At 41.8% G+C, this 25,679-nt stretch overlaps 1 protein-coding gene across 2 annotated transcripts in view; it reads right to left on the bottom strand.

The window, feature by feature from the left end:
* The window catches only part of NUP107 (nucleoporin 107), a 56,181-nt gene extending 38,384 nt beyond the window's left edge, over nucleotides 1-17,797 (bottom strand). The window contains exons 1-8 of one of the 2 annotated variants that reach the window (XM_015152173.3): nucleotides 17,702-17,797; nucleotides 15,693-15,784; nucleotides 15,126-15,212; nucleotides 14,077-14,220; nucleotides 12,391-12,535; nucleotides 7,132-7,235; nucleotides 3,211-3,338; nucleotides 1,282-1,330 (exon numbers count right to left, since the gene is read on the bottom strand). In XM_015152173.3, coding sequence (XP_015007659.1) covers nucleotides 1,282-1,330; nucleotides 3,211-3,338; nucleotides 7,132-7,235; nucleotides 12,391-12,535; nucleotides 14,077-14,220; nucleotides 15,126-15,197 — 642 coding nt within the window. In that variant the 5' untranslated portion in view covers nucleotides 15,198-15,212; nucleotides 15,693-15,784; nucleotides 17,702-17,797. 2 annotated transcript variants of the gene reach the window in all.
* Between the last annotated feature and the right edge of the window lie 7,882 nt (nucleotides 17,798-25,679).

Below are 25,679 nucleotides of genomic sequence, written 5' to 3'. Positions count from 1 at the left end.
TTTTAGAGATGGGATCTCACTCTGTTGCCCAGGCTAGAGTGCAGTGGTGTGATCATAGCTCACTGTAGCCTTGAACTCCTGGGCTCAAGTGATCCTCTGAGCTTAGCCTGACAAGTTGCTGGGACCACAGGCATGTGCCTCTATACCAAACTATTTACTGCATTATTAATGGCTACAGTAAGAATACTAGTAACAACCTAAATATGCAGCTGAATATCTCAAAAAATTACAGTACATTTATACTCTGACATAGTATGAAAAAATATGGTAAAACCTAGATGAATTTTAAAAAATCTAACAAATATTAATTTTAAAACTCTCAGTATAAGCCGGGTACAGTGGCTCACACCTGTAATCCCAGCACTGTGGGAGGCTGAGGGGGCAGATCACGAGGTCAGGAGATAGAGACTAGCCTGGTCAATATGGTGAAACCTCATCTCTACTAAAAATACAAAAATTAGCAAGGCGTGGTAGCACAAGCCTGTAGTCCCAGCTACTTGGGAAGCTGAGGCACAAGAATTGCTTGAACCCGGAAGGCGGAGGTTATAGTGAGGCATGATCACTCCAGTCTGGGTGAGAGTGAAACTCCATTTCAAAAAAAAAAAAAAAAAAAAAAAACCTCTCAGTATAATGTATAAATGAAATCAATCATATTATGTTAAAAAACAAATACGTGTGTGTATACAAATATGTGCGTGTATGTTTGTATATATGTATGTATCCATAAAGATGCATAGAAAAATGTCTGGTAGGATATATACCAAAACTGTTACATTAGTCAGTGGGATAAAAAGGGACTTTTACCTTTAACTCTCTAATATAAATCAGTATTTGATTATTTTATGAGACTGAACCTTTTATTTACTTGTAAAATCTTTAAAATGAAGAAACTCAGCATGGAAGGTTGAAAATAAATCCTGGCTGGGCACAGTGGCTCATGCCTGTAATCCCACCACTTTGGGAGGCCGAGGTGGGTGGATCACCTGAGGTCAGGAGTTTGAGACCAGCTTGGCCAACATGATGAAACCCCATTTTCTATTAAAAATACAAAAAATTAACTGGGTGTGATGGGGCACGCCTGTAATCCCAGCTACTCAGGAAGCTGAGGCAGGAGAATCACTCGAACCCGGGAGGTGGAGGTTGCAGTGAGCCGAGATCGCACCATTGCACTCCAGCTTGGGCAACAAGAGCGAAACTCCATCTCAAAAAAAAAAAAAAATCCTATTAGTAGCATTTTAATTTTTATGTATTTATAAAGGAAAAAATTAATATAAAACTTACAGTAACTGCAAGTACACTTTCCTCTTCTAATGCAGACTGTATTCTGTCTCTGGGGAAAAACAACACAAAATAAAAAAGCCTTATTTCACACGAATATAATGAATTCACCACTGAGCATCTGACAGAAGGAAACTCTGGCTAACTTCTTTTAAAAATTTTTTTATTATTTATTTTTTCAAATATGTATACCTGTATTTTTGTAAACAAAAATAGGACAACATGCCAGGCACAGTGGCTCATATCTGTAATCCCAGCACTTTGGGAGGCTGAGACAGGCAGATCATTTGAGGTCAGGAGTTTGAGACCATCCTGGCCAACAACAGAGTGAAACCCCGTCTCTACTAAAAATACAAAAATTAGGCAGGGCACAGTGGGTCATGCTTGTAATCTCAGCACTTTGGGAGGCCGAGGCAGATGGATCACCTGAGGTCAGGTGTTCGAGACCAGCCTGGCCAACATAGTGAAATACTGTCTCTACTAAAAATATAAAAATTAGGCCAGGTACGGTGGCTCACATCTGTAATTCTAGCACTTTGGGAGGCCAAGGTGGGTGGATCACTTGAGGTCAGGAGTTTGAGACCAGCCTGGCCAACATGGCAAAACCCTGTCTCTACTAAAAATACAAAAATTAGCTGGGCGTGTTGGCATGCGCATCTAATCCCAGCTACTCGGGAGGCCAAGACAGGAGAATCACTTAAACCTGGGAGGCAGAGGTTGCAGTGAGCCAAGATCACACCACCGCACTCCAGCCTGGGCAACTGAACGAGACTCCATCTCAAAAATAAAAATAAAATAAAAATACAAAAATTAGCTAGGCATGGTGGCCAGCATCTGTAATGCCAGCTACTCAGGAGGCTGAGGCAGGAGAATCACTTGAACCTCAGAGGCGGAGGCTGCACTGAGCCAACGTTGTGCCACTGCACTCCAATCTGAGCGACAGAGTGAGACTCTTTTTCAAAAACAAAAACAAAAAATGGCGGAGGGGACATCATTTATATATTAATATGAAATTCCGTTTTCATATAACAATATGTCATGAATATCTTTCCATGTCAATGAATATACACAAATGGTAATTTATTTATTTAAATTATTATTTTTTTTGAGATGGAATCTCACTGTGTCACCCAGGCTGGAGTGCAGTAGCACAATCTCGGCTCACAACCTCTGCCTCCAAGGTTCAAGTGATTCTCCTGCCTCAGCCTCCCAAGTAGCTGGGATTATAGGTGCCCACCACCATGCCTGGCTAATTTTCATATTTTTAGTAGAGACAGGGTTCTACTATGTTGGCCAGGCTGGTTTTGAACTCCTGACCTCAAGTGATCCACCCGCCTTGGCCTCCCAAAGTGCTGGGATTACAGGCCTGAGCCACCGCGCCCAGCCCACAAGTGGTAATTTAAAATGGCTGCAAGTTATTCTGGTTGTAACAGAGCTGCTGTAATTCATTTAACCAATTCCTTAGTAGTAGTTTTTAATTTTTTGAGATTTAAAAGTTTTATTCATATGTGGTTATATATATTTCTCATTATTTCCTTAGGTTAAATTTCTAGGCATAAAATTCCTAGATTCAAGGATATGTACATGGTATAATCTTTGTCTTCTAGAAAATTTGGTTAACTTCTTTCAAACTTCCATATTACATGAAGTCTAACTTTCAGCTCTTTTCTTAATTTAGCCTAAGTATTGCACTATTTTTAGTACTTTCCTTCAGTCTTTACACACATCCAATTTTGGTAACTACCAGCTTTATGATCTGATATCTTCCTCTTCCCTCATAACTCACTCTTGACAACTAAGGTATTAGAAATGATAAGCATCAAAAATAGTAAAACCTATTTCCAAGCACGACCTACCCTAACTTTTAAATTAATCTGCCTTTTGGTTTATTACCTTATGTTTATTTCACTTAAGAATTGTAGACGCCATTACCTATACAAAGAAGCCAGCAGCCTCCATGTGACCATCTCCTGTTGAAGAAGCCAGAGCATACTGGCTGTTTTTGAAAATTTTTGAAGTCCAGGTGTTGCTCGACTCACTATTTTACTCAGTATATTCACCTGAATAAAAAACACAGACGTAAAGAGGTTAATTTTCTACAATTTTGAGTCACAGATAAGTTTGTATTTGAACAAAGTGCTAAAATAATTGTATTTAATAAGTGTATATTATAAAATTGCCTTCTCTATTGTGTCTTTTTAAATTAAATGTAATGTGATGTTTCCACTAGAAATGGATCTAATTTGGAACAAGGTGTGTTTATCTGAGTATATATATGTCTAACATACTCTTGATTTCAGATCCAACAGTGGCAGTGATGGGATATTTTTTTCTCCCTGTATATCTACCCAGAGGATAACTTAAATCAAACCTATACCTGAAAAAATCATAACATAAGCCAACATTTTAGCAATTGAAATTTTAAAAGTTATTTTAAAATTATGTTTGAAAAATTTGTATCAGGTAACTAATCAAGAAAGATATTTTCCTAAGATAGGCACCAAAAACATTATCATTTCTAAACAAAACTTCACCAAAGTCCTTCCTCATTCCAAAATAGTGGTCTTAAACCTTTTCAGAGGCTGGGCACAGTGACTCACACTTGTAATCCTAGCACTTTGGGAGGCCGAGGCAGGTGGACTGCTTGAGGTCAGAAGTTCGAGACCAGCCTGGCCAACATGGTGAAACCCCATCTCTACTAAAAATATAAAAAATTAGCCAGGCGTAGTGGTGCGTGCCTGTAATCCCAGTTACTCAGGAGGCTAAGGCAGGAGAATCACTTGAACCCAGGAGGCAAAGGTTGCAGTGAGCAGAGATCCTGCCACTGTACTCCAGCCAGGGCAACAGAGCGAGACTCTGTCTGGGGAGAAAAACAAAAACAAAAACACCTTTTCAGGACTGAGGCACATGTGAAAAGGCATGAATGGTCCCCCTAGAAACACACACACAATTGTTCACCAGGAGGTTTAATGACCCAGGGTAAAGAAAACCATTCTCAAAGGTTATTAACAGTACCTCATTATCTTATCAAGGGAATTAAGGAACAAGATTACTCTCATTCAGAACACCACAATGGGTTTTCCCACCCCTTAATAAGTATTTACAAAGTAATGTTACTACTGTCTTTAAGACTAGTACTTCATAAAAGTGTTATCTGCACTTCATTCATTACATTCTCAGTTGGAATCCTGACTCCAGTGATCCACTAAGTGATCATTATTGCTTTTGTTATTTAGTGAAGCTACTGCATTTATAATAGAACAATTCAGAGGTCAATTATGAAAACATGAAATGATAAAAAGTTGTCTATTACTATTATTTCAATTATTACTGAATGCAGTATTTTCTTGAAGTCTTTCCTCTTTCTAAAAACAGACTTCTTTAGTGTAGTTTTATTTTATTTTTTTTGAGACGGAGGAGTCTCACTCTGTTGCCTAGGCTGGAGTGCAGTGGCAGAATCTCAGCTCACTGCAACCTCCGCCTCCCAGGTTCAAGCGATTCTCCCACCTCAGCTTCCCGAGTAACTGGGATTACAGGTGCCCACCACCACACTTGACTAATTTTTTTGTATTTTTAGTACAGATGGGGTTTCACCATGTTGGCCAGACTGGTGATGAACTCCTGACCTCAGGTAATCCACCTAACTCGGCCTCCCAAAGTGCTGAGATTACAGGTGTGAGCCACTGCACCTGGCCTAGTTTTAGAGGCACAGCAAAATGGGGCAGAAAGCAGAGTACCCAAATATCTCTTCCTCCACACAATCACAGCCTCCCTCACCATCAATATCTAACAATAGAATGGTACATCTGTTACAACTGAGGAACCTATATTGATACATCATTATCCCCCGAAGTCCATAGTTTACATTAGGATTCATTCTTGGTGGTGTACATTCCATGAATTACGACAAATGTATACTGACATGTGTCTCCCATTATAGCATAAAGAGTAGTTTCAATGCCTTAAAAATCTTGTGTTCTACCTATTCATTGCTCCCTCCCCACTAACTCCTGGCAACCGATGATCTTATCACTGTTTCCAAGTTTTGCCTTTTCCAGAATGTCATATAGTTGTAATCATATAATACGTAGCCTTTTCAAATTGGCTTCTTTCACTTAGCTATATGCATTTAAGGTTCCTCCATGTTTTTTCATGGCTTGATAGCCAGTTTCTTTTCAGCACTGAATAATGTTTCACTGCTCAGATGTACCAGTTTATTCATTCACCTACTGAAGGATATCTTGGTTGCTTTCAAGTTGTTATGAATAAAACTAATAAACGTCTGTGTAGGTTTTTGTGTACACAGTTTTCAACTCACCTGGGTAAATATCAAGGAGTTTGCTGGATCATATGACAATAGTATGTTTAGTTTTGTATGAAACTGCAGACTGCCTTCCAAAGTAGCTATAGCTGTTTGCATTTCCACCAGCAATGAATGATAGTTCCCGTTGCTCCACATCCTCTCCAGCATTTGGTGGTGTCCTTTGGATCTTCATCATTCTATTTCTTCTTTTGTTTGTTTTTGCAGAGATGGGGTTTTGCTATGCTGCCCAGGCTGGTCTTGAACTCCTGGCCTCAAGTGATCCTCCTGCCTCGGCCTCCCAAAGTGTTGGGATTACTGGCGGAAGCCACAGCACTGGCCTGGATCTTCATCATTCTAACAGGTATGTTGTAGTATCTCTATTTTAATTTGCAATTCTCTAATGACATATGATGTGAAGCATCTTTTCTTTTTTTTTTTTTTTTTGAAATGGAGTCTCACTTTGTCGCCCAGGCTAGAGTGCAGTGGCTCAATCTTGGCTCACTGCAACTTCCACCTCCCAAGTTCAAGTGATTCTCCTGCCTCAGGCTCCCAAATAGCTGGGATTACAGGTGCCCACCACCACATCTGGCTAATTTTGTATTTTAGTAGAGACAGGGCTTCACCATGTTGGCCAGGCTGGTCTCAAAACTCCTGACCTGCAGTGATCTGCCCATCTCAGCCTCCCAAAGTGCTAGGATTACAGGCATGAGTCACTGCACCTGGTGGATGCATTTTTCATATGCTTATTTGCCATCTGTATATCTTCTTTGGTGAGGTACCTGTTCCCATCTTTTGTTCATTTTTTAACTAGATTGTTCATTTTCTTATTGTTGAGTTTTATTTTGTTTAAGTTCCAGGATAAATGTGCAGGAAGTGCAGGTTTGTTACATAGGTAAACGTGTGCCATGGTGGTTTGCTGTACCTGTCAACTCATCAACTAGGTATTAAAACCAGCTTGCATTAGCTATTCTTCCTGATGCTCTCCCTCCCCCGACCCCCCTTCTTATTGTTGAGTTCTACATATTCCTTGTATATTTTAGATTTTCCTTGAGACAGGGTCTACTCTGTCACCCTGGCTGGAGTGCAGTGGTGTGATCACAGCTCACTGTACCCTCAAACTCGGGCTCAGGCAATCCTCCCAACTGAGCCTTCCAAGTAGATAGAATCACAGGTACATAGCGCCATGCTTGGCAAATGTATTTCTTGTAGAGACAAGGCCTTCCCATGTTGCCCAGCTTGGTCTTGAACTGCTGGGCTCAAGTGATCCTTCTGCTTTGGCCTCCCAAAGCATTGGGATTACAGGTGTGAGCCATTGCATCAGGCTGGATTTTCCTTTTGTAAAGCAGCAGAATCCTTTTTTCTCCCAAAGGAATCTTATATGGGCCCTCAATATGTAAAATGTAGAGATGCTCTAGTTGACTTTCCCTCCATTCCTGCCACTGTTCCCCTAAGACATCTCCCTTAAACACTATGAAAATTAGGAGATTCGTGCTGTTTATAAAAACTAAAAATACTGAAGTTTGACTAATGATGGACTGAAATTAGCTTACCTGACTACCACAGATGTTTTCATACTCTTCCACAAGATCAAAAACTGTACTCGAAGAGTGCTTCAGAAAAGACTGCAGGAAATCAGAAAACATACTCATGGATGCTAGAATACATCAAAAAAAAAAAAAAAGGAATAAAGAAAAGTTAAGTGACATACTTCTAGGTAATTCTGTTTGTTTTAAAATTTATTTATGTTTATTTATTTATTTTTTGAGATGGAGTTTCACTCTTGTTGTCCAGGGTGGAATGCAATGGCATGGTCTCAGCTCACTGCAACCTCCACCTCCCAGGTTCAAGTGATCCTCCTGCCTCAGCCTCCCAATTAGCTGGGATTACAGGCATGCACCATCATGCCTGGCTAATTTTTGTATTTTTAGTAGAGATGGGGTTTCATCATATCGGCCAGGCTGGTCTCAAACTCCTGATCTCAGGTGATCTGCCCACCTCAGCCTCCCAAAGTGCTGGCATTACAGGTATGAGCCACCGCACCCAGCCTGTTTGAAAATCGAAATAGCTACAAGTCTTTTATAAATTCACTGCTATATTAAAAAAAAAAATTTTTTTTTTTGAGACAGTCTCATTCTATCACCCAGGCTGGAATGCAGTGGCATGATCTCAGCTCACTGCAACCTCCACCTCCCAGGTTCAAGCAATTCTCCTGCCTCAGCCTCCCGAGTAGCTGGGACTATAGGCGCATGCCACCACGCCTGGCCAATGTTTTGTATTTTTAGTAGAGATGAGGTTTCACTGTGTTAGCCAGGATGGTCTCCATTTCCTGACCTTGTTATCAGCCCACGTTGGCCTCCCAAAGTGCTGGGATTACCACACCTGGCCTTAAAATTTTTTTTAATTGGCAAGATACATATAATATAAAATTTATCTTAATCATTTTTCTTCTTTTTTTTTTTTAAGAGAGGGGGGCTCTTGCTCCGTCACCTAGGCTGGAGTACAGTGGCGCAATCATGGCTCACTATAGCCTCAAACTCCGAGGTTCAAGCGATCCTCCCACCTCAGCCTCCCCAGTAGCTGGGTCTATAGGTATATACCAGCCACCATGCCCAGCTAATTGTTTATTAGTTATTAGTCTGTAGAGAGAGTCTTGCTACCTCCTGTCTCAGCATCCCAAAGTGGTAGGACTAAAGGCATGAACCACTAACCCTGGCTTAATCATTTTTAAGTGTATAGTTCAGCGTCAGTAAGTACATTCACATTGTTGTGCTACCACCACCACTATGTATCCACAGAACTATTTTCATCTTGTAAAACTGAAACTCTGTACTTAATAAACATTAACTCCCCACTCCCCACTTACTGCAGCCCCTGACAACCATCTGTCTACTTTGTCTCTACACGTTTTGACTCTTCTAAATATCTCATGTAAGTGGAACCACAGAGTATTGCCCTTTTGTGATTGGCTTATTTCACTTAGCATAATGTTCTCAAGGTTCATACATGCTGTAGCATGTGTCAGAATGTCCTTTGTTTTTGGCTGAATAATATTCCATTACATGTATAGATCACATTTTGTTCCCCCCATTCATCTATCAACAGGTACTTGGCTTGCTTCCACCTTCTGGCTACTATGAATCATGCTATGAACATGCATATACAATTATCTCTGAGACTCTGCTTTCAAAGCAGATATATATATGTATTTTGGATATATACCCAGAGGCAGGTTTGTTGGATCATATGGTAATCGTATTTTTAATTTTTTGAGGAACTGCCATACTGTTTTCCATAGCAGCTGCACTATTTTACATTCCAACCAATAGTGCACAAGGATTTGAATTTCTCCACATTGTTGTCAATATTTGTTATTTTCTGGGTTTTTGTTGTTGTGTTGTTTGTTTTCTAGTAGCCATACTAATGGGTGTAAGGCAGTATCTCGTATCTCACTGTAGTTCTGATTTGGATTTTCCTAACGATTAGTGACATTTGAGTATATTTTCATGTGCTTATTGGTCATTTGTATATCTTCTTTAGAAAAGTGTCTACTCTATTTCTTTCCTTCTTTATGTATTTTTTGAGACGAAGTTTTGCTCTTGTTGCCCAGGCTGGAGTGCAATGGTGTGATCTTGGCTCACCACAACCTCCACCTCCTGGGCTCAAGCGAGTCTCCTGCCTCAGCCTCTCGAGTAGCTGGGATTACAGGCATTCGCCACCATGCCTGGCTAATTTTGTATTTTTAGTAGAGACAGGGTTTCTCCATGCTGGTCAGGCTGGTCTTGAACTCCCAACCTCAGGTGATCCACCCGCCTTAGCCTCCCAAATTGCTGGGATTACAGGCATCAGCCACTGCATCCAGCCTGTGCCTATTCTATTTCTTTGCTCATTTTTAAATTGGGTTGATTTTTTTGTTGTTGAGTTGTAGCAGTTTTCCATAGATTTTGTATATTAACCCCTAATCAGATATGATGTGCAAATATTTTCTCTCATTCTGTGGATTGCCTTTTCACTTTGCTGATTGTATCCTTTCATGCACAAAAGTTTAAAATTTTGATGTAGCCCAATTTATCTATTTTTTTCTTTTGGTAAAGGTCTTTTAAGATCTCAAAGATATACTACTTATTTTATAAACAATTACTTAAGAAATTGAGCCAGATTTTAAAATACCTGAATTATATTTTAAGCACACCATTACAAAGTAGTGGAGAAAGTTATAATACATACTAAATGGCATGTTCCACTCTGGGAAAATACAGGCACTTGGCCTAAGTAGAAAGTATTTTGAGTCACTTAATATGAGTACCTATTTTTAACAGACACTACAAGAAAGTAGTAGTTACCAAAGTGTTAAGAGCAGGGCTCTGGAGCTAAACTGCTTAGTTTCAAATCCTGATACCACCACTTCCTAGCCAGGTGGTTTGAGGTAAGTTACTTAACCACCTTGAGCAGTAGTTTCCTTTTCTCTAAAACGGGAATAATTATTGTACCTATTTAATGGACCACCATAAGGATTACATGAGTTAATGCTTGTACAGTGGTCATAACACTATCTGAAAAAAAATAACCGTATTAGGGTCCAGGACAAAACAAAACACATCAACAATGTTAGATTAAGAACTAAACCTAAAGAAAGAGATGCACTTTATTTTTTTTTTTTTTTTTGAGACGGAGTCTCGCGCTGTCGCCCAGGCTGGAGTGCAGTGGCCAGATCTCGGCTCACTGCAAGCTCCGCCTCCCGGGTTCACCCCATTCTCCTGCCTCAGCCTCCCGAGTAGCTGGGACTACAGGCACCTGCCACCTCGCCCAGCTAGTGTTTTTTTTTTTTGTATTTTTCAGTAGAGATGGGGTTTCACCGTGTTAGCCAGGATGGTCTCGATCTCCTGACCTCGTGATCCGCCCGTCTCAGCCTTCCAAAGTGCTGGGATTACAGGCTTGAGCCACCGTGCCCGACCTAACAGATGCACTTTCAACAGCACAAATAAGAAATAAATTACAATATGAGACTTGTCTAACTGGCTGCTATTTACATTAAAAGATAAAATGGCAAGATGTTGCTCTGATTGAGAACTAAGGTGAGGTTCTCAACCTTCTAGTGATACTGTATCAAACACCGTAGCCATAACCACAACTAATTAGCTTAATGAAAAATATATTATAGACAGCAGACCACGTGAAGACACAGGAGGAAGACAGTCATCTGTAAGCCAAAGAAGAGGCTTCAGAGAAAACCAATCCTGCCAAGACCTTTACCTCAGACATCTAGCCTCCAGAATTGTGAGAAATAAATTTCTGTTGTTGCCTATAATCCCAGCACTTTGAGAGGCTGAGGTGGTAGGATCACTTGTGTCCAGGAGTTTGAGAGCTGCCTGGGCAACATAGTGAGACCCTGTCTCTACAAAGAAATAAAAAATTAGGTTGGGCACAGTGGCTTACGCCTGTAATCCCAGCACTTTGGGAGGCTGAGGAGGGCGGATCACTCGAGGTCAGAGTTCGAGATCAGCCTGGCCAACATGGTGAAACCTCTCTCTACTAAAAATACAAAAATTAGCCAGGTGTGGTGGTGGGCACCTGTAATCTCAGCTACTCGGGAGACTGAGGCAGGAGACTGAGGTGGATCACCCATGGTCAGGGGTTTGAGACCAGTCTGGCCAACATGGCGAAACCCCATTTCTACTAAAAATACAAAAAATAGCCGGGTGTGGTAGCATGTGCCTATAATCCCAGCTACTCAGGAGACTGAGGCAGGAGAATCACTTAAATCACTTAAACCTGGGAGGCGGAGGTTGCAGTGAACCAAGATCCCATTACTGCACTCCAGCCTGGGTGACACAGTGAGACTCTGTCTCAAAAAAAAAAAAAAAAAAAAATTAGCTGGGCATGGTGGTAGATGCCTGCAGTCCCAACTACTTAGGAGGCTGAGGCTGCAGAATTGCTTAAGCCTGGGAAGTTAAGGCTGCAGGGAGCCATACTTATGCCACTGCAGGTAGCCTGGGTGACACAGTGAGTTTTTTGTTTTTTTTTTAGATGGAGTCTCGTTCTGTAGCCCAGGTTGGAGTGCAATGGTACAATCTCAGTTCACTGCGACCTCCGCCTCCCGGTTCAAGTGATTCTCCTGCCTCAGCCTCTCCAGTAGCTGGGATTACAGGCGTGCGCCACGATACCCAACTAATTTTTGTATTTTTAGTGGAGACGGGGTTTCACCATGTTGGCCAGGCTGGTCTTGAACTCCTGACCTCGTGATCCGCCCACCTCAGCCTCCCAAAGTGATAGGATTACAGGCATGAGCCACCACACCCGGCAACAGAGTGAGATTCTTGTCTCAAAAAACACACACAAAAATTTGTTGTTTAAGCTACTGTCTCAAGAAAAAAAGACAGAAAGAAAAGAAAGAGAAAAACAGACGGGCACGGTGGCTCACGCCTGTAATCCCAGCACTTTGGGAGGCCGAGACGGGCGGATCACGAGGTCAGGAGATCGAGACCATCCTGGCTAACACTGTGAAACTCCGTCTCTACTAAAAATACAAAAAAAAATTAGCTGGGTGTGGTGGCGGACGCCTGTAGTCCCAGCTACTCAGGAGGCTGGGGAGGCTGAGGCAGGAGAATGGCGTGAACCTGGGAGGCGGAGCTTGCAGCGAGGCGAGATCGCGCCACCGCACTCCAGCCTGGGCGACTGAGCAAGACTCCGTCTCAAAAAAAAAGAAAAAAAAAAAAGAAAGAGAAAAACATAATGATGTTCAGAAACAGGAAGAGACGATTTCCTTGATCTTAGTGAAAAGCTACTCGTTACAAAGCTCAATGCCATTTTACCAGCTTCTCCAGGATCATCCTCACGTAACATAACAGCACTGATAGTTACATCTTCTGTTACACTGTGAGGCTCTGTGTTTGTGAAGAGTCCAGAACGCTGTGATGAAAATGCAGCTGCCCAGTTACTGTCATCCAGATTGGTAACCTTAAAAAAAAAACAAAAAAGTAAAAATAGAGAAAAGTGATGGAGTTATTGTCACTGAGTGGATACTTTAAAAGCAAGTAAGATTTCTAAAAATTATATGTATGTATGTGGGTTTTTTTTTTTTCTTGAGATAAGGTCTGGATCTGTTGCCCAGGCTGGAGTGCAGTGGCACGATCACAGCTCAATGCAACCTTTGCCTCTCAGGCTTAAGCCATCCTCCCACTTCAGCCTCCCAAGTAGCTGGGACTACAGGCACGTGCTACCATGCCTGGCTAATTTTTGTATTTTTAGTAGGGACAGGGTTTCACCATGCTGGCCAGGCTGGTCTCAAACTCCCAGCCTCATGTGATCCATCTGCCTCAGCCTCCCAAAATGCTGGGATTACAGATGTGAGCTACCATGCCTGGCTACTATAGTGTATTTATTTATTTATTTATTTTTTGAGACAGAGTCTTGCTCTGTCTATCGCCCAGGCTTGAGTGCAGTGGTGCGATCTCCGCTCACTGCAAGCTCCACCGCCTCCTGGGTTCACTCCATTCTCCTGCCTCAGCCTCCCGAGAAGCTGGGACTACAGTCGCCTGCCACCACGCCCGGCTAATTTTTTTGTATTTTTAGTAGAGACGGGGTTTCACTTTGTTCGCCAGGATGGTCTGGATCTCCTGACGTCGTGATCCACCCGCCTTGGCCTCCCAAAGTGCTGGGATTACAGGCATGAGCCACCACGCCCAGCCTATAGTGTATTTTTAATACTTAGGTGAAGTCATTCTGAATCACAGCTTACATAACATTTATTTTGCTATTTTCAATACTGTTCCATAGTGATTCCTAAAGAGTATCTCATCTACCTTTTCCAATTTTCTCTTGTATCCTCTTTAATACATTTTATCTCTTCCTTATGATACTCTGCATCTATTACCCTCTGATTCCTACTCTTGTATGCTTCAAAACAGGGATCAGATTTTATAGCCATCAGCAACCAACCACAGCATGTATTTCTTCTGGTCAGCAAACTGACAGATTAAAACATCTTATCTGCATTTAAAGGTTGCTGGTGTCACAGTTTCCATCTGTGATATCAGATGCATAAGGTTTTCAGTTTTTTTAATGTCTAATTAATTATTTCAATCCATATAATCTAAAGTTACTTTTGTGATGATTCTGACTCAATATTCATTAAAAGGCTTTTACATCAAATGTTATACTTTTATAAAAAGGGAGAACTTCTTTTCTCTCTCTCTTTTTTTTTTTTCTTTTGCAATCACAGGTCACTGCAACCTCTGCCTCCTGGATTCAAGCAATTCTCACACCTCAGCCTCCCGAGTAGCTGGGATTACAGGCGTAAGCCACCACTCCTAGCTAATTTTTTTGTTTTTAGTAGAGACAGGGTTTCATCATGCTAGCCAGGCTGGTCTCAAACTCCTGACCTCTGGGAAGCCAAGGCGGGAGAATCACTTGAGGTCAGGAGTTCAGGGGGTGCTGAGATTACAGGTGTGAGCCACCACACTCGACCCAAAAGTTCTTAGTCCTATTTTTCTACATACCATGGAGAGATTTCCGAAGAACCCTGAAGACTGTGTAAGTCGGGGCGACCTCCCTCCTGTTCCAAGAATGCAGGAAATATCTGGCTGCCTTAGTAAGCTTCGGCTTGTTGGGGTAACTATAAACAAAAGGTTGGTAGAAAGAACCTAAAGTGCGTGAGCATTCATTATCAAAGCAAAGCAAACAAACAATGAAGAATAAATTTTTACTGTACTCTAACCAAATAAATACTTTAAATGCTAACATTTCCATGATACAAGGATTTAAATTATTTTTCTAAATTTGAGCTGTAAGTACTACTGAGCCTAACAGGAAAAATTTTACTGCAATTGCAGATGCTTTCATTATAGCCTAACTGAGCAGTTAAAGCCACTAATCAGTCAATGGATTCTTCATATTTTAATTTTATAAGGCATACCAAGGCAGTGTAGTACAGTGGGCATAAACTTTGGAGTAAACAGATCATTGTTTGAATCCCAGTTCCACTATTTACATACTAGTCTTGTTCTGTCACCCCAGCTGGAGTACAGTGGCACAATCTCAGCTCAGTGCAACCTCTGCCTCCTGGGTTCAAGCAATTCTCCTGCCTCAGCCTCCTGAGTAGCTAGGATTATGGGCATGCGCCACCACGCCAGCTAATTTTTGTATTTTTAGTAGAGACAGGGTTTCACATGTTGGCCAAGCTAGTCTTGAACTCCTGGCCTTAAGTGATCCGCCTACCTTGGCCTCCCAAAGTGTTGAGATTATAGGCATGGGCCACTGCATCCAGCCTATTTACATACTTACTGCCTATATTAGTTAACTTCTCTAAGTCTCGCGTTCAGTTTCGGTAAAATAGAGCTAACGATACCTATGTCATAGTTACTGTGTGTTTATGGAAAGTACAGTACCTTGTACATGGCAAGAGTTCAAACAAATAATAACTGCAATCATTATTATTAGTGTTTATTGATATTGTAACCAAATACTATACTTATCATGTTACAATAAATGTTAGTTGCTATTATAATTATCATTATTATTAAATGCTTTAAAAGCAAAAAAGTCTTACAAGGCTGTCGAAATGAGCTAGGAGTTCGAGGGATAACCTGGTTTCTTGGTGTAGTATTACCGAAACTTTCATCTTGAGATGCCTGAACTGTACAATGAGTTAAGAAAAGTTTTCCATGTAGAAAAGATTAAAATGAGAATTAACCATCTTTTTACTATACAAATTATGTGAATACATTTTTCAAGAACAAGGTATTTTACGGCTACCATTTTTCAATGCAAAGGGTAAATAACCCATTCCTTCTGCCATTTAAATTCTCAGACGTCAGTCTTAGATAACTACACACTGAACTAAATGTTTTTAGTCAGTTTTCAAATAATAAAAATCTCAGCAGAAGCTAACCACAATATGATAGTCAGCAGTAAGAAATATCTTTATTTTTAAGGAAATATAATCTTATTAAATTTTTGCATTATATTTACCTAATGACAGCTCTGTGGAGTGAAAAAAATTTCTACAGGATTTTATTATAGCTAACATTTAATACTCTTATAAAAAGAAAATTCTATAACACTGATTCCAAACATGTTACAATTTTTATAATGATGCTTAAATCGCAAAGGATACTTAAAACTCTTTTTTGAGCACTCTGTTTCCGTGCAGTCCGTGTCACCTCTGCCTCCCGGATTACAGGGGATGATATATCTCCAAAGCCACTCCTAAAGTAGTATAATCAAGCTTATATAAGTGAAACGAGAATATAGCATTTGTAAAGAATTTTATCATCACAGCTGGAGTAAAGGACCCTGAGTAAGTTAAGATATAGGTCATTCCAGTAGCCAAGTCTTGGATCTTTTGCTGAGAATGCACTCGTGGCTCCAAATCCTGCTTATTCTTCAAAGTCTTACTCAAATGTTACCTGCACAAAGATTTCTCTGACTTTCTAGTACTCACTATGTTATTTTCTCCTAAAGAATTATTTCAACACTTGGAATCTATATTATAACACTGTTTTAGGTAATTGCTTCATAAAAGTGAATCTTATTTCCCTGGTTGGATTGAGAAGTTACCTAATTGCAGGAATTCTCTCTTCAAAGATTTTCTGCAGAATCCAAAATGCTTTAAACCATGGGTACTATTAAAAAACAAACAACAACAACCAGACAACAACCACCACCAGACAACAACAACAACCAGAGCTTGTGAGATACAACCACAACAACAAACAGAGCTTGTGAGATAGAAGAGTAAGTAAAAAAATTCTGGTAAATTGTAGCAAAATGACCCTTCAAGTTATTTCAACCAAAGAGGTCTCCTGTCCCATCACAACACTCTGTCAGTTTCACTCAAAGGTCTAGAAACTAAATTGTGTGGACTAAAAGGCCTGTGTTTAAGACAAGAATCTAATATGCTTTTCCTCCACTTAAAACCTTCAGATATTCCTTCAGCAGGAAAGTATGGGAAACAACCCCATAGAAAAAATTTTAAATGTTTAATAATTAAAATTAAAAAACAAAACAAACAAAAAACCTACAGATAGCTCTCTCTGGTTTATAGAAGTGCAAATTTCCTAAAATGATATTTACAATGTGACCCCAGTTTAGGCGTTCAGTCTTCTATTCAGCCACAAACATCACTCTAAACATATACTGCATGTGACCACTGAGCTACATGTACTTTTGTTTTTCATATACTAGCACCTTTGAATATGTTTCTTTTACAAAGACCTACATTTGCCCCCTTGGGCACCTGGTCAACAACTAATTACTCCTCAAAGAGCCTCAGGTAGGCTGGAGACACACAGAGGCAGGTTGGCAATTTGGTTCTTGTATTTATTAGCTTCCTAACTTTCAGCAAATTCCTTAACCTCTTTTAGTCTCAGTATTATACATGAAAAAGGGATAACAGTACCTATCCTCATAGGATTGCTCTTGTTCTGAAGATTAAATAAACTGATAATATATATTCAAAGCCAACAATGGCAGTCATATAGTAGGTACTCAATGTTTGGAGTACGAATAATGTACTATTATTATGCAAAGACCAGCTAGAAAGTTACCGTCTTTGAGAGGTCTTTCTGATAGAGTGACAGGGAGACTTAATCGCCCCCAAACACTTATCACTTTATACCGCTTGGTTGTCTCCACTACACAACTAATTCCCCGAGGTGAAGGATCTTGAATAACTGATCTTTGTTGCAGGCGGCTAGCACAGTACCCAGATCACAGAGGGAACTCAGTATCTGATGCTAGCACTTGTAATCAGAAAGTCTGAGCTGAGATCCCAGTATCTTCACTGACTGGCTTTGTGATCACAGGCTGGTCACTTAGCATTTCGAACGCCGGGCTACCTACCCCGCCCACCCCAGGAGCGATCAGTGTTGCTGCCCCAAAGCGCCGAATAGATCGCAGAACGTAGTGGGAATGTAGGGGACCATTATGATCCGTACCCCACCCGACGCAGGCCAAGCGGCCTTTCCCCATTTGTAGCCAAATTTCCCGGCATGGGGAAGGAGTCTTAGGGGAAGCACCCGGGACCTCCTTGGCTTCTTCTGGGAGTCTAGTTTCACCTATTTCGTTTCGCCAACAGGCGAGAGGGGCAAGGCTTTGGGTTCAGCTGCCATCATCAGAACTGACCTGTCCATGGCTAAAGCCTTTTCCACACAGAATAAATGTCGACTCCAGTTTAGCTACCGCGTTTTACCCTTCCCGCTCTCCGGAAGCAAGCCCTTCGACCCGGAAGCAGTCTCTCCCTAAAATAGCCCCACAGAAAAGGGGTAGGGGAGAAGAAACGACGTTCCCATCTAGCGCATGGGCGACTTCAGCCTACAGGTGCCGGCCCGGTGGGCGCAGGCGCAAAAGCTTGCCAATGTGTGCCTGGCTGGACCAGACAGGGCCGGGGGCGGGACCTGGTTGCGTTTAGCCCAGACGCCTTGCGGCCGCTTTGCCTGACCAACGTCTGTGGGCGTGGAACAGGCCCTGGGTTCTCCTACTGGGAAAAATGAAGCATGTTGATAGTCTGGAAAGACGTGAAGTCATTTCCTGGTATTCTCTGTCAGAAAGCGCCTGTTCTTGGAATTCAGATGCGTGGGCTCTGCCCCACACCTCGGGAATCTCTTATCTCTCTCCCTACACTCAGTCCTTTGTTCTCTAGCCCCCTGCAGTTTTTGAAACTGTTTTCCATAACTGCTATTTGTTCTTTACTTGGTATTCTTTTCTATTAAGGAGAAACAGTTCACCTGTATTAAAAAGTAGAAAGGCAAGCGTAAAACATGATGGTATTGCCCTCTATTTCAAAGTGCCGTCTAGGCAAAAAGTGGTATATTTTGGTCTTGAGGGAGTCAGTCACATTTTTGTTTCGGTTTTTGTTTTTTCCAGTTTGAAAGTAGCGACTGGCTATTAACTGACCAGATTACAAAAATAACGTTAGATGCTTCAGTTTATCCGTTTAATAAGCCTGTTGATATGGTCTTTTCTGTTGCTGGCATTTGTACTTTTTAGTAATACAGAATAGGTAGTCATTCTCCCTCGTGGAGAAGATAATTTGAAGGATCACAGGAACTTGAAGAGTTTTTCAACAGCATAGATCTCATGAATCAGATTCTCCAGTCAGATGATGCCATATTTATCAAGAAATCTATCAATCAAAGAGTTATCTGTTAAGGTAATTTGTTTATTGGTTTTGCCATAACCAATTTGTAGATCAGTTCATTTATTGATTTCAGGTTCAGGTACTCTATGCGATGTATGGTTCCACAATAGTCAGCGTGTTAACTGAAGCCTTGAGTTTAGCAGAGGTGCCATGGAAGATCTGGGGAAAGTGAAGAGGTTTTGACAGACTTTTGGGATCACACCATTGATACCTTAAGGCAAGTGACAATTTGGATTTCACAGGTATATAGAAATTGCCAGCTTTTCTTGTCATATATTCCTTGTGACAGTGCTGAGCTTTTTTCTTCTTCTTCTTCTTGCTTGCTTTTTTTTGGACTTGATTTTTTAAATTATGTTTCCTTCCTTCTTTCCTTCTTTTTTTTTTTTTTTTTTTTTTGAGACAGGGTCTTGCTCTATTGTCCCGGCTCAAGTGCAGTGGCACAGTCATGGCTCACTGCAGCCTTGACCTCCTGGGCTCTAGCAATCCTTCTACCTCAGCCTCCCTAGTACCTGAGGTTGCTGGGACCACAGGCACGCACCACCATGCCTGCCCCCCAACCCCGTTTTTTAAAAATATTTTGGAGAAACGAGGTCTTATGTTGTTGCCCAGGCTGGTCTCAAACTCTTAGGCTCAAGCCATCCTCTTGCCTGGGCCTCCCAAAGTGCTGGGATTACAAGGTTAGCCACCACATCCAACAGTGCTTAGCTTTTTCATAGATGTAGCTTTCTCCTTGCTTTTCTTTTTTCTTTTTCTTTTTTGAAATGGAGTCTCATTCCATTGCTCAGGCTGGAGTTCAGTGGTGCCATCTCGGCTTACTGCAACCTCTGTCTCCTTGGTTCAAGCGATTCTCCTGCCTCAGCCTCCTGAGTAGCTGGGATTACAGGTGCCTGCCACCACACCCGGCTAATTTTCGTATTTTTAGTAGAGATGGGGTTTCACCATGTTGTCCAGGCTGGTCTCAAACTCCTGACCTCAGGTGATTCACCTGCCTCAGCCTCCTAAAGTGCTGGGATTACAGGTGTGAGCCACTGTGCCTGGCCTTCTCCTTTCTTTTCCAAGCATTTTGTGAGCAAACGTCTTTCTCAGGCACTTGACCTTCAGCTCTGTGAAATTCCTTCACGTGTTTTATTTATTTGTTTTTATTTTTTTGAGACAGAGTCTTGCCCTGTCACCCAGGCTGGAGTGCAGTGGTGCAGTCTTGGCTCACTGCAACCTCTGCCTCCCCGGTTCAAGCGATTCTCCTACATCAGCCTCCCAAGTAGGTGGGATGACAGGCATGCACCACCATGCCTAGCTAATGTTTGTATTTTTGGTAGAGACGGGGTTTCGCCATGCTGGCCAGGCTGATCTCAAACTCCTGACCTTGCGATCTGCCCTCTTCGGCCTCCCAAAGTGCTGGGATTACAGGCGTGAAGCACTGCGCCCAGCCTTCCCTCACATTTTTAAAGGGTTTCTGGCACAGCAGGAATCTCTTTTTCTTGTCTTCAATACCCTCTATGGTTTCAGCTGGGAAAGAGGAAATCAGTGGAAGTTTTGCCTTAGCCATTTATGTTCTGCTATAATTCTGAGAAGCCTAGTTCTCTGGAAGGCCTCTTCATACCTTATTATCCCCTCTCAGACAACATGGCATTTTGATAAAAACATTGCTTTGGGCTCCATCTAGGCTCAAGCCCCCTGCACCTGCAGTTTCCTCATCTGTAGAATGGAGAAAACAATACCTTTGTCACGGGGGTGTCGTAAGGATTAAACAAGATGTCATAGGGAGTCCCTGTCTCTAAAATAAGTTTTAAAAATTAGCCAGGGGTGGTCACGTGCCTGTGCTCCCAGCTACTTGGGAGGCTGAGGCAGGAGGATCACTTGATCCTGGCAGGCCGAGACTCCAGTGAACTATGATCATGCCACTGCACTCCAGCCTGGGTGACAAAGTGAGACCCTGTCTCAAAAAAAAGAAAAAAAAACCAAAGAGAGAGACATCAAATGTATACTGTACATAGCAGGTCATTGAAATGTTACTTTTCTCCTTTAATAACCTTTCTGAAGAATTATGCCCTGGCATGGTCTCATTCTCCCAACCTCCTAATTTTCCTGTAGAAAAGTTCACTTTTTCTTATGGAAAGTGAAATGTAGTCCTAATGATTTTTGTCAGTGCTGGGGCAAGTTTATTCAAAGTGTGATCTGTGGTTCATGTTCTTGCTCTGTGTCCCTCAGCAATTGAATTCCAATGAGCTTTAGTCATGTAATATACTTGAAGAGTACTTGAGCTGATTGGCCCTGAAGCACACAATAAAAAAGAAGAGCAATTTGGGGCCAAAAATCCCTGTGTTCAGTTCATATGTAAAGAAAGTGCACTGGGTTTCACTTTTAACACATTTAGTTAGTAGACATAAACACCATACCACCCCCGCCAAAATTTCAAAACATATTCATTTCATTACCTTAAAAGGATGTGAAATAAATTTCTTCTGTGGTGTATATTGTATACATGGTAGCTTTATGTTTAGTTTTCTTGGTTGCAATGACAGAAATTGACTATGGTTAACTTAAAAGGGAATTTACTGGAAACACATCAGGAGCTCTTGAAATTGTTAAGAAACTGGAGAAAAGGTCTGGGAGAGCACAGCTCCTCAGGAGCTGAAGGCCAGGAAGTGTCTTTCCCGGAGGCGCTCAAACTCCAACTGTTCACTCCGGAGCATCCTTCACCTTCCTTATCCCCAACAGCTGAGGCATCAAATATCATTATTTGCACCCCCACTGCCCCACCCCAATTTTTTTTTTTTTTAAACAGCTCTTTGAGCTGGGTGCAGTGGATCATGCCTGTAATCCCAGCACTTTAGGAGGCCAAGGCAGGCAGATCATGAGTTCAGCAGTTCGAGATCATCCTGGCCAACATGGTGAAACCCTGTCTCTACTAAAAATACAAACATTAGCCAGGCATGGTGATGGACCCCTGTAATCCCAACTACTCCGGAGGCTGAGGCAGGAGAATCACTTGAACTCGGGAGGTGGAGGTTGCAGTGAGCCAAGACCTCGCCATTGCACTCTAGCCTGGGCAAGAGAGCGACACTCCGTCTCAAAAAAAAAAAAAAAAGAGAGAAAGAAACAGGCTCTTTGGATTACTCAGACTGGAGTTCAGTGGCGCTATCTTGGGTCACTATAGCCTCAATCTTCTGGGCTCAAGCAATCGTCCCACCTCAGCCTCCTGAGTACTTGGGACTACAGACACACACTACCACCCCTAGCTAATTGCTAATTTTTTAAATTTATGATTTTGTAGAAATGAAGTCTCACTGTGTTGTTCAGGCTTATCTGGGACTTCTGGGCTCAAGTGATCCTCCTGCCTCAACCTCCCAAAGTCCGAGGATTATAAGCCACCTTGCTCAGTCCCTCCCTACTTTTTATTTTGAAAATTTTCAAACCTACAGAAAAGCTTATATAAAAATAGTACAGTAAGGCCAGTCGCGGTGGCTCACACCTGTAATCCCAGCACTTTGGGAGGCCAAGGTGGGCGGATAACCTGAGGTCAGGAGTTCGAGACCAGCCTGGTCAACATGGTGAAAACCCACCTCTACTAAAAATACAAAAGAAAGTTAGCTAGGCATGGTGGCGAGTGCCTGTAATCCCAGCTACTCAGGAGGCTGAAGCAGGAGAATCACTTGAACCTGGGAGGCAGAGGTTGCAGCAAGCCAAGATCATGCCACTGTACTCCAGCCTGGGCAACAGAGCAAGACTTGTTTTTTTTTTTTTAAAAAAAATAGGCCGGGCGCAGTGGCACACTCCTGTAATCCCAGCACTTTGGGAGGCCAAGGCGGGTGGATCACAAGATCAGGAGATCGAGACCATTGTGGCTAACACAGTGAAACCCCATCTCTACTAAAAATACAAAAATTAGCCACATATGGCGGCATGTGCCTGTAGTCCTAGCTGCTGGGGAGGCTGAGACAGGAGAATGGTGTGAACTCGGGAGGCAGAGCTTGCGGTGAGCCAAGATCACGCCACTGCACTCCAGCCTGGGCAACAGAGCAAGACTCCGTCTCAAAAAAAATAAAATAGTACAGTAGACATCAACATACAATATTTCACCACAATTGCTGTCTTTTTTTTTTGTTTTTGGCTGAAGCATATGAAAGTTAGCTGTGGTTATGATACTTCACCCCTAAATTCTTCAGCATGTATCTTCTGTTAAATAAAATTGATGTGGGGAGCATTGCTTTGGACTGAGCTCATGCCAAATCCATGTAATCAAACTGAACTTTAAAACAGTGCCTGTAGTCTCAGTTACTCTGAAGGTTGAGACAGGAGGATTGCTTGAGCCCGTCCAGCCTGGGCAACACAGTTAAGACGCCATCAGAGTTTGGGCGCAGTGGCTCACACTTGTAATCCCAGCACTTTGGGAGGCCGAGGTGGGCAAATCACAAGGTCAGGAGTTCGAGACCAGCCTGGCCAACATGGTGAAACCCCATCTCTACTAAAGATGCAAAAAATTAGCCACGCGTGGTGGCATGCGCCTGTAATTCCAGCTACTCGGGAGGCTGAGGCAGGAGAATCGTTTGAACCCGGGAGGCGGAGGTTACAGTAGGCTGAGATGGCACCATTGTACTGCAGCCTGGGTGACAGGGCAAGACTCCATCTCAAAAACAAAACAAAACCAAAAAGCACATATAAAAATGGGTCAGTTTTCCAAAAACAGGAGATTCACAGCAACTAATCAGAAGAGGCTCAGTCTACCTGAGCCAGTGCAATAAGGTCTGTTTTGACTTCATATGTGAAAGTAACTTTGAAATAATCAACCTGTTTTTTCTTCCTTATTTCAGCTTTTTTCGGCCCATTTTTTTTTTTTTGAGACGGTCTTGCTCTGTTACCCAGGCTGGAGTGCAGTGGTGTGATATCGGCTCACTACAACCTCTGCCTCCTGGGTTCAAGCTATTCTCCTGCCTCAGCCTCCCGAGTAGCTGGGCTACAGGCGCGTGCCACCACACTCAGTTAATTTTTTATTTTTAGCAGAGACAGGGTTTCGCCACGTTGACCAGGCTGGTCTCGGACTCCTGACCTCATGATCCGCCCATATTGGCCTCCCAAAGTGCTGGGATTACAGGCATGAGCCACCACGCCTTGCTTTTCAGCCCTTTTATGTCTATAAAGCCCACCTCCTCTGCCCAACTCTGTCTATTTTGTAGATGGGATGCTGCCTGATTCATGAATCAAATTTAAAATTTGATTTGTTGAAGCTTTTTTTATTTGACACTCCTAAAACAAGGACAAGACATTCTCCTACCTAGTCACAGCAAAAGAAACACTCAAAACAATTAATAGTAACAGAATGCCACAACTCATGTATGTAAATCTCCCCCATTGTCCCAGTAATGTCCTTTATAACTGCCCCTCTCCAATATAGAATCTAATACTGGATTATGCATTTGTCATGTCTTTTTATTCTGCTTTAACTTAGAATAGTACCCCAGACTTTTTGTTTTCTTTTAGTCATTTGGATTTCTGATTGTTTCCTCATTATCACTTTTTTTTTTTTTTTTTTTTTTTGAGACAATGTCTTGCTTTGTCACCCAGGCTGAAGTGCAGTGGTGATCCTCTTGCTTCAGCCCCTGAAGTAACTGGGACTACAGGTGTGCACCACCATGTCTGGCTAATTTTTCTGTTTGTTTTTAAGTTAGGGCTTTGCCATGTCACCCAGGCAGTTCTGGAACTCCTGAGCTCAAGTGATCCACCTGTCTGCCTTGGCCTCCCAAAGTGCTGAAATTACAGGCGTGAGCCACTGCGCCCAGCTGATAAACACTTTAAAATAAATTGAGGGGAAGGCAGAGTGCAGGAATACTACATAGATGTGTAAGAAATACTGAGTATTTCTTAATCACATTGGATGGTATATGAGGTCTCTTCGTCTCAGTTTCAAAATCTGCTGAACTATCCTTTCCCCAGACCCCCTCCAAAAGAAAGCATCCTTTCACCTGTTGCCCCTTTCTAGCTGCTGTTTTTTCTCTCATTCCCTTCTCAACCAAACATCTGTTTTGCTAAATTGTAAATAGCCAATCGTGGTTTTCTTACTATAAATCCAGTATAAGTATCTTTTACAAAAAGAGAAAAGACTTAACAAAAAGAAAAAATTAAAGAATCCTATGATTCCATTAACTATAGCTGACTACAATTCCATGAAATACCCTCATCAAGAATTAGCCAACTAAGTCCAGTTAACGCACAGAACCAAGAGAGCTAATAATATATTGATGTATGCCACTACATTTTGTGGTAGCTTTTTATGTAGTAACAGAAAACTGTAACAAATGGAATTATATTGTAAAACTGTTCTTCAACCTGCTTATTCACTTAACATGAACATCTTTTCATTTCAAAATTATTTGTCTACATCATTCATAATTTACCAAAACAATTTGAAAGAGTCACATTTCCTTTTTGTCTCCACTTAGGTTTACAAGGTGACCTAATGCTGTCTGACTTCAGCCTTCACTGGTAGATGAAAACTAAATAAGGTGACCAATGATCTCTGCCAGAAAAAGTTTATTTTTCATTTCTCAGCATCTCTGGAGTATTTGACACCATTCACCACTCTCTTCCTTGGTACCCCCATGCCATTTGTTGTCATCATTTTGTTAGTGGGCTTCTCCTAGTCCACTCCACCTTCTCTTGGCTAGTCTTCTCTATGAGCTCTATAAATCTGCCCTTACCTTAAACATTAATTAATCTTTTCCAGAGTTCTGACCCAAGCCCTCTCTTCTTCAGTTCTGCATCATTTTCAGGCTTCAAACTACTGACATTTTCCTAATAGACATCTAATCTATATTCTAGCCCATATCTCAATTTTATATTCCAGACTCACACATCTGGTGGCTTTCTAGACACATTCACTTTGAAGGTATAAGGTACCTGAAACTTAACATGTTCTAACTCTAAACATGAACTCAATAGACCTGCCCCTCCCTCACTCCTGACCAA

This window comes from Macaca mulatta, chromosome 11, assembly GCF_049350105.2.
Source record: "Macaca mulatta isolate MMU2019108-1 chromosome 11, T2T-MMU8v2.0, whole genome shotgun sequence".
In the NCBI taxonomy this organism is placed as follows: domain Eukaryota; kingdom Metazoa; phylum Chordata; class Mammalia; order Primates; family Cercopithecidae; genus Macaca; species Macaca mulatta.
This window is presented reverse-complemented; position numbering and strand designations above follow the sequence as displayed.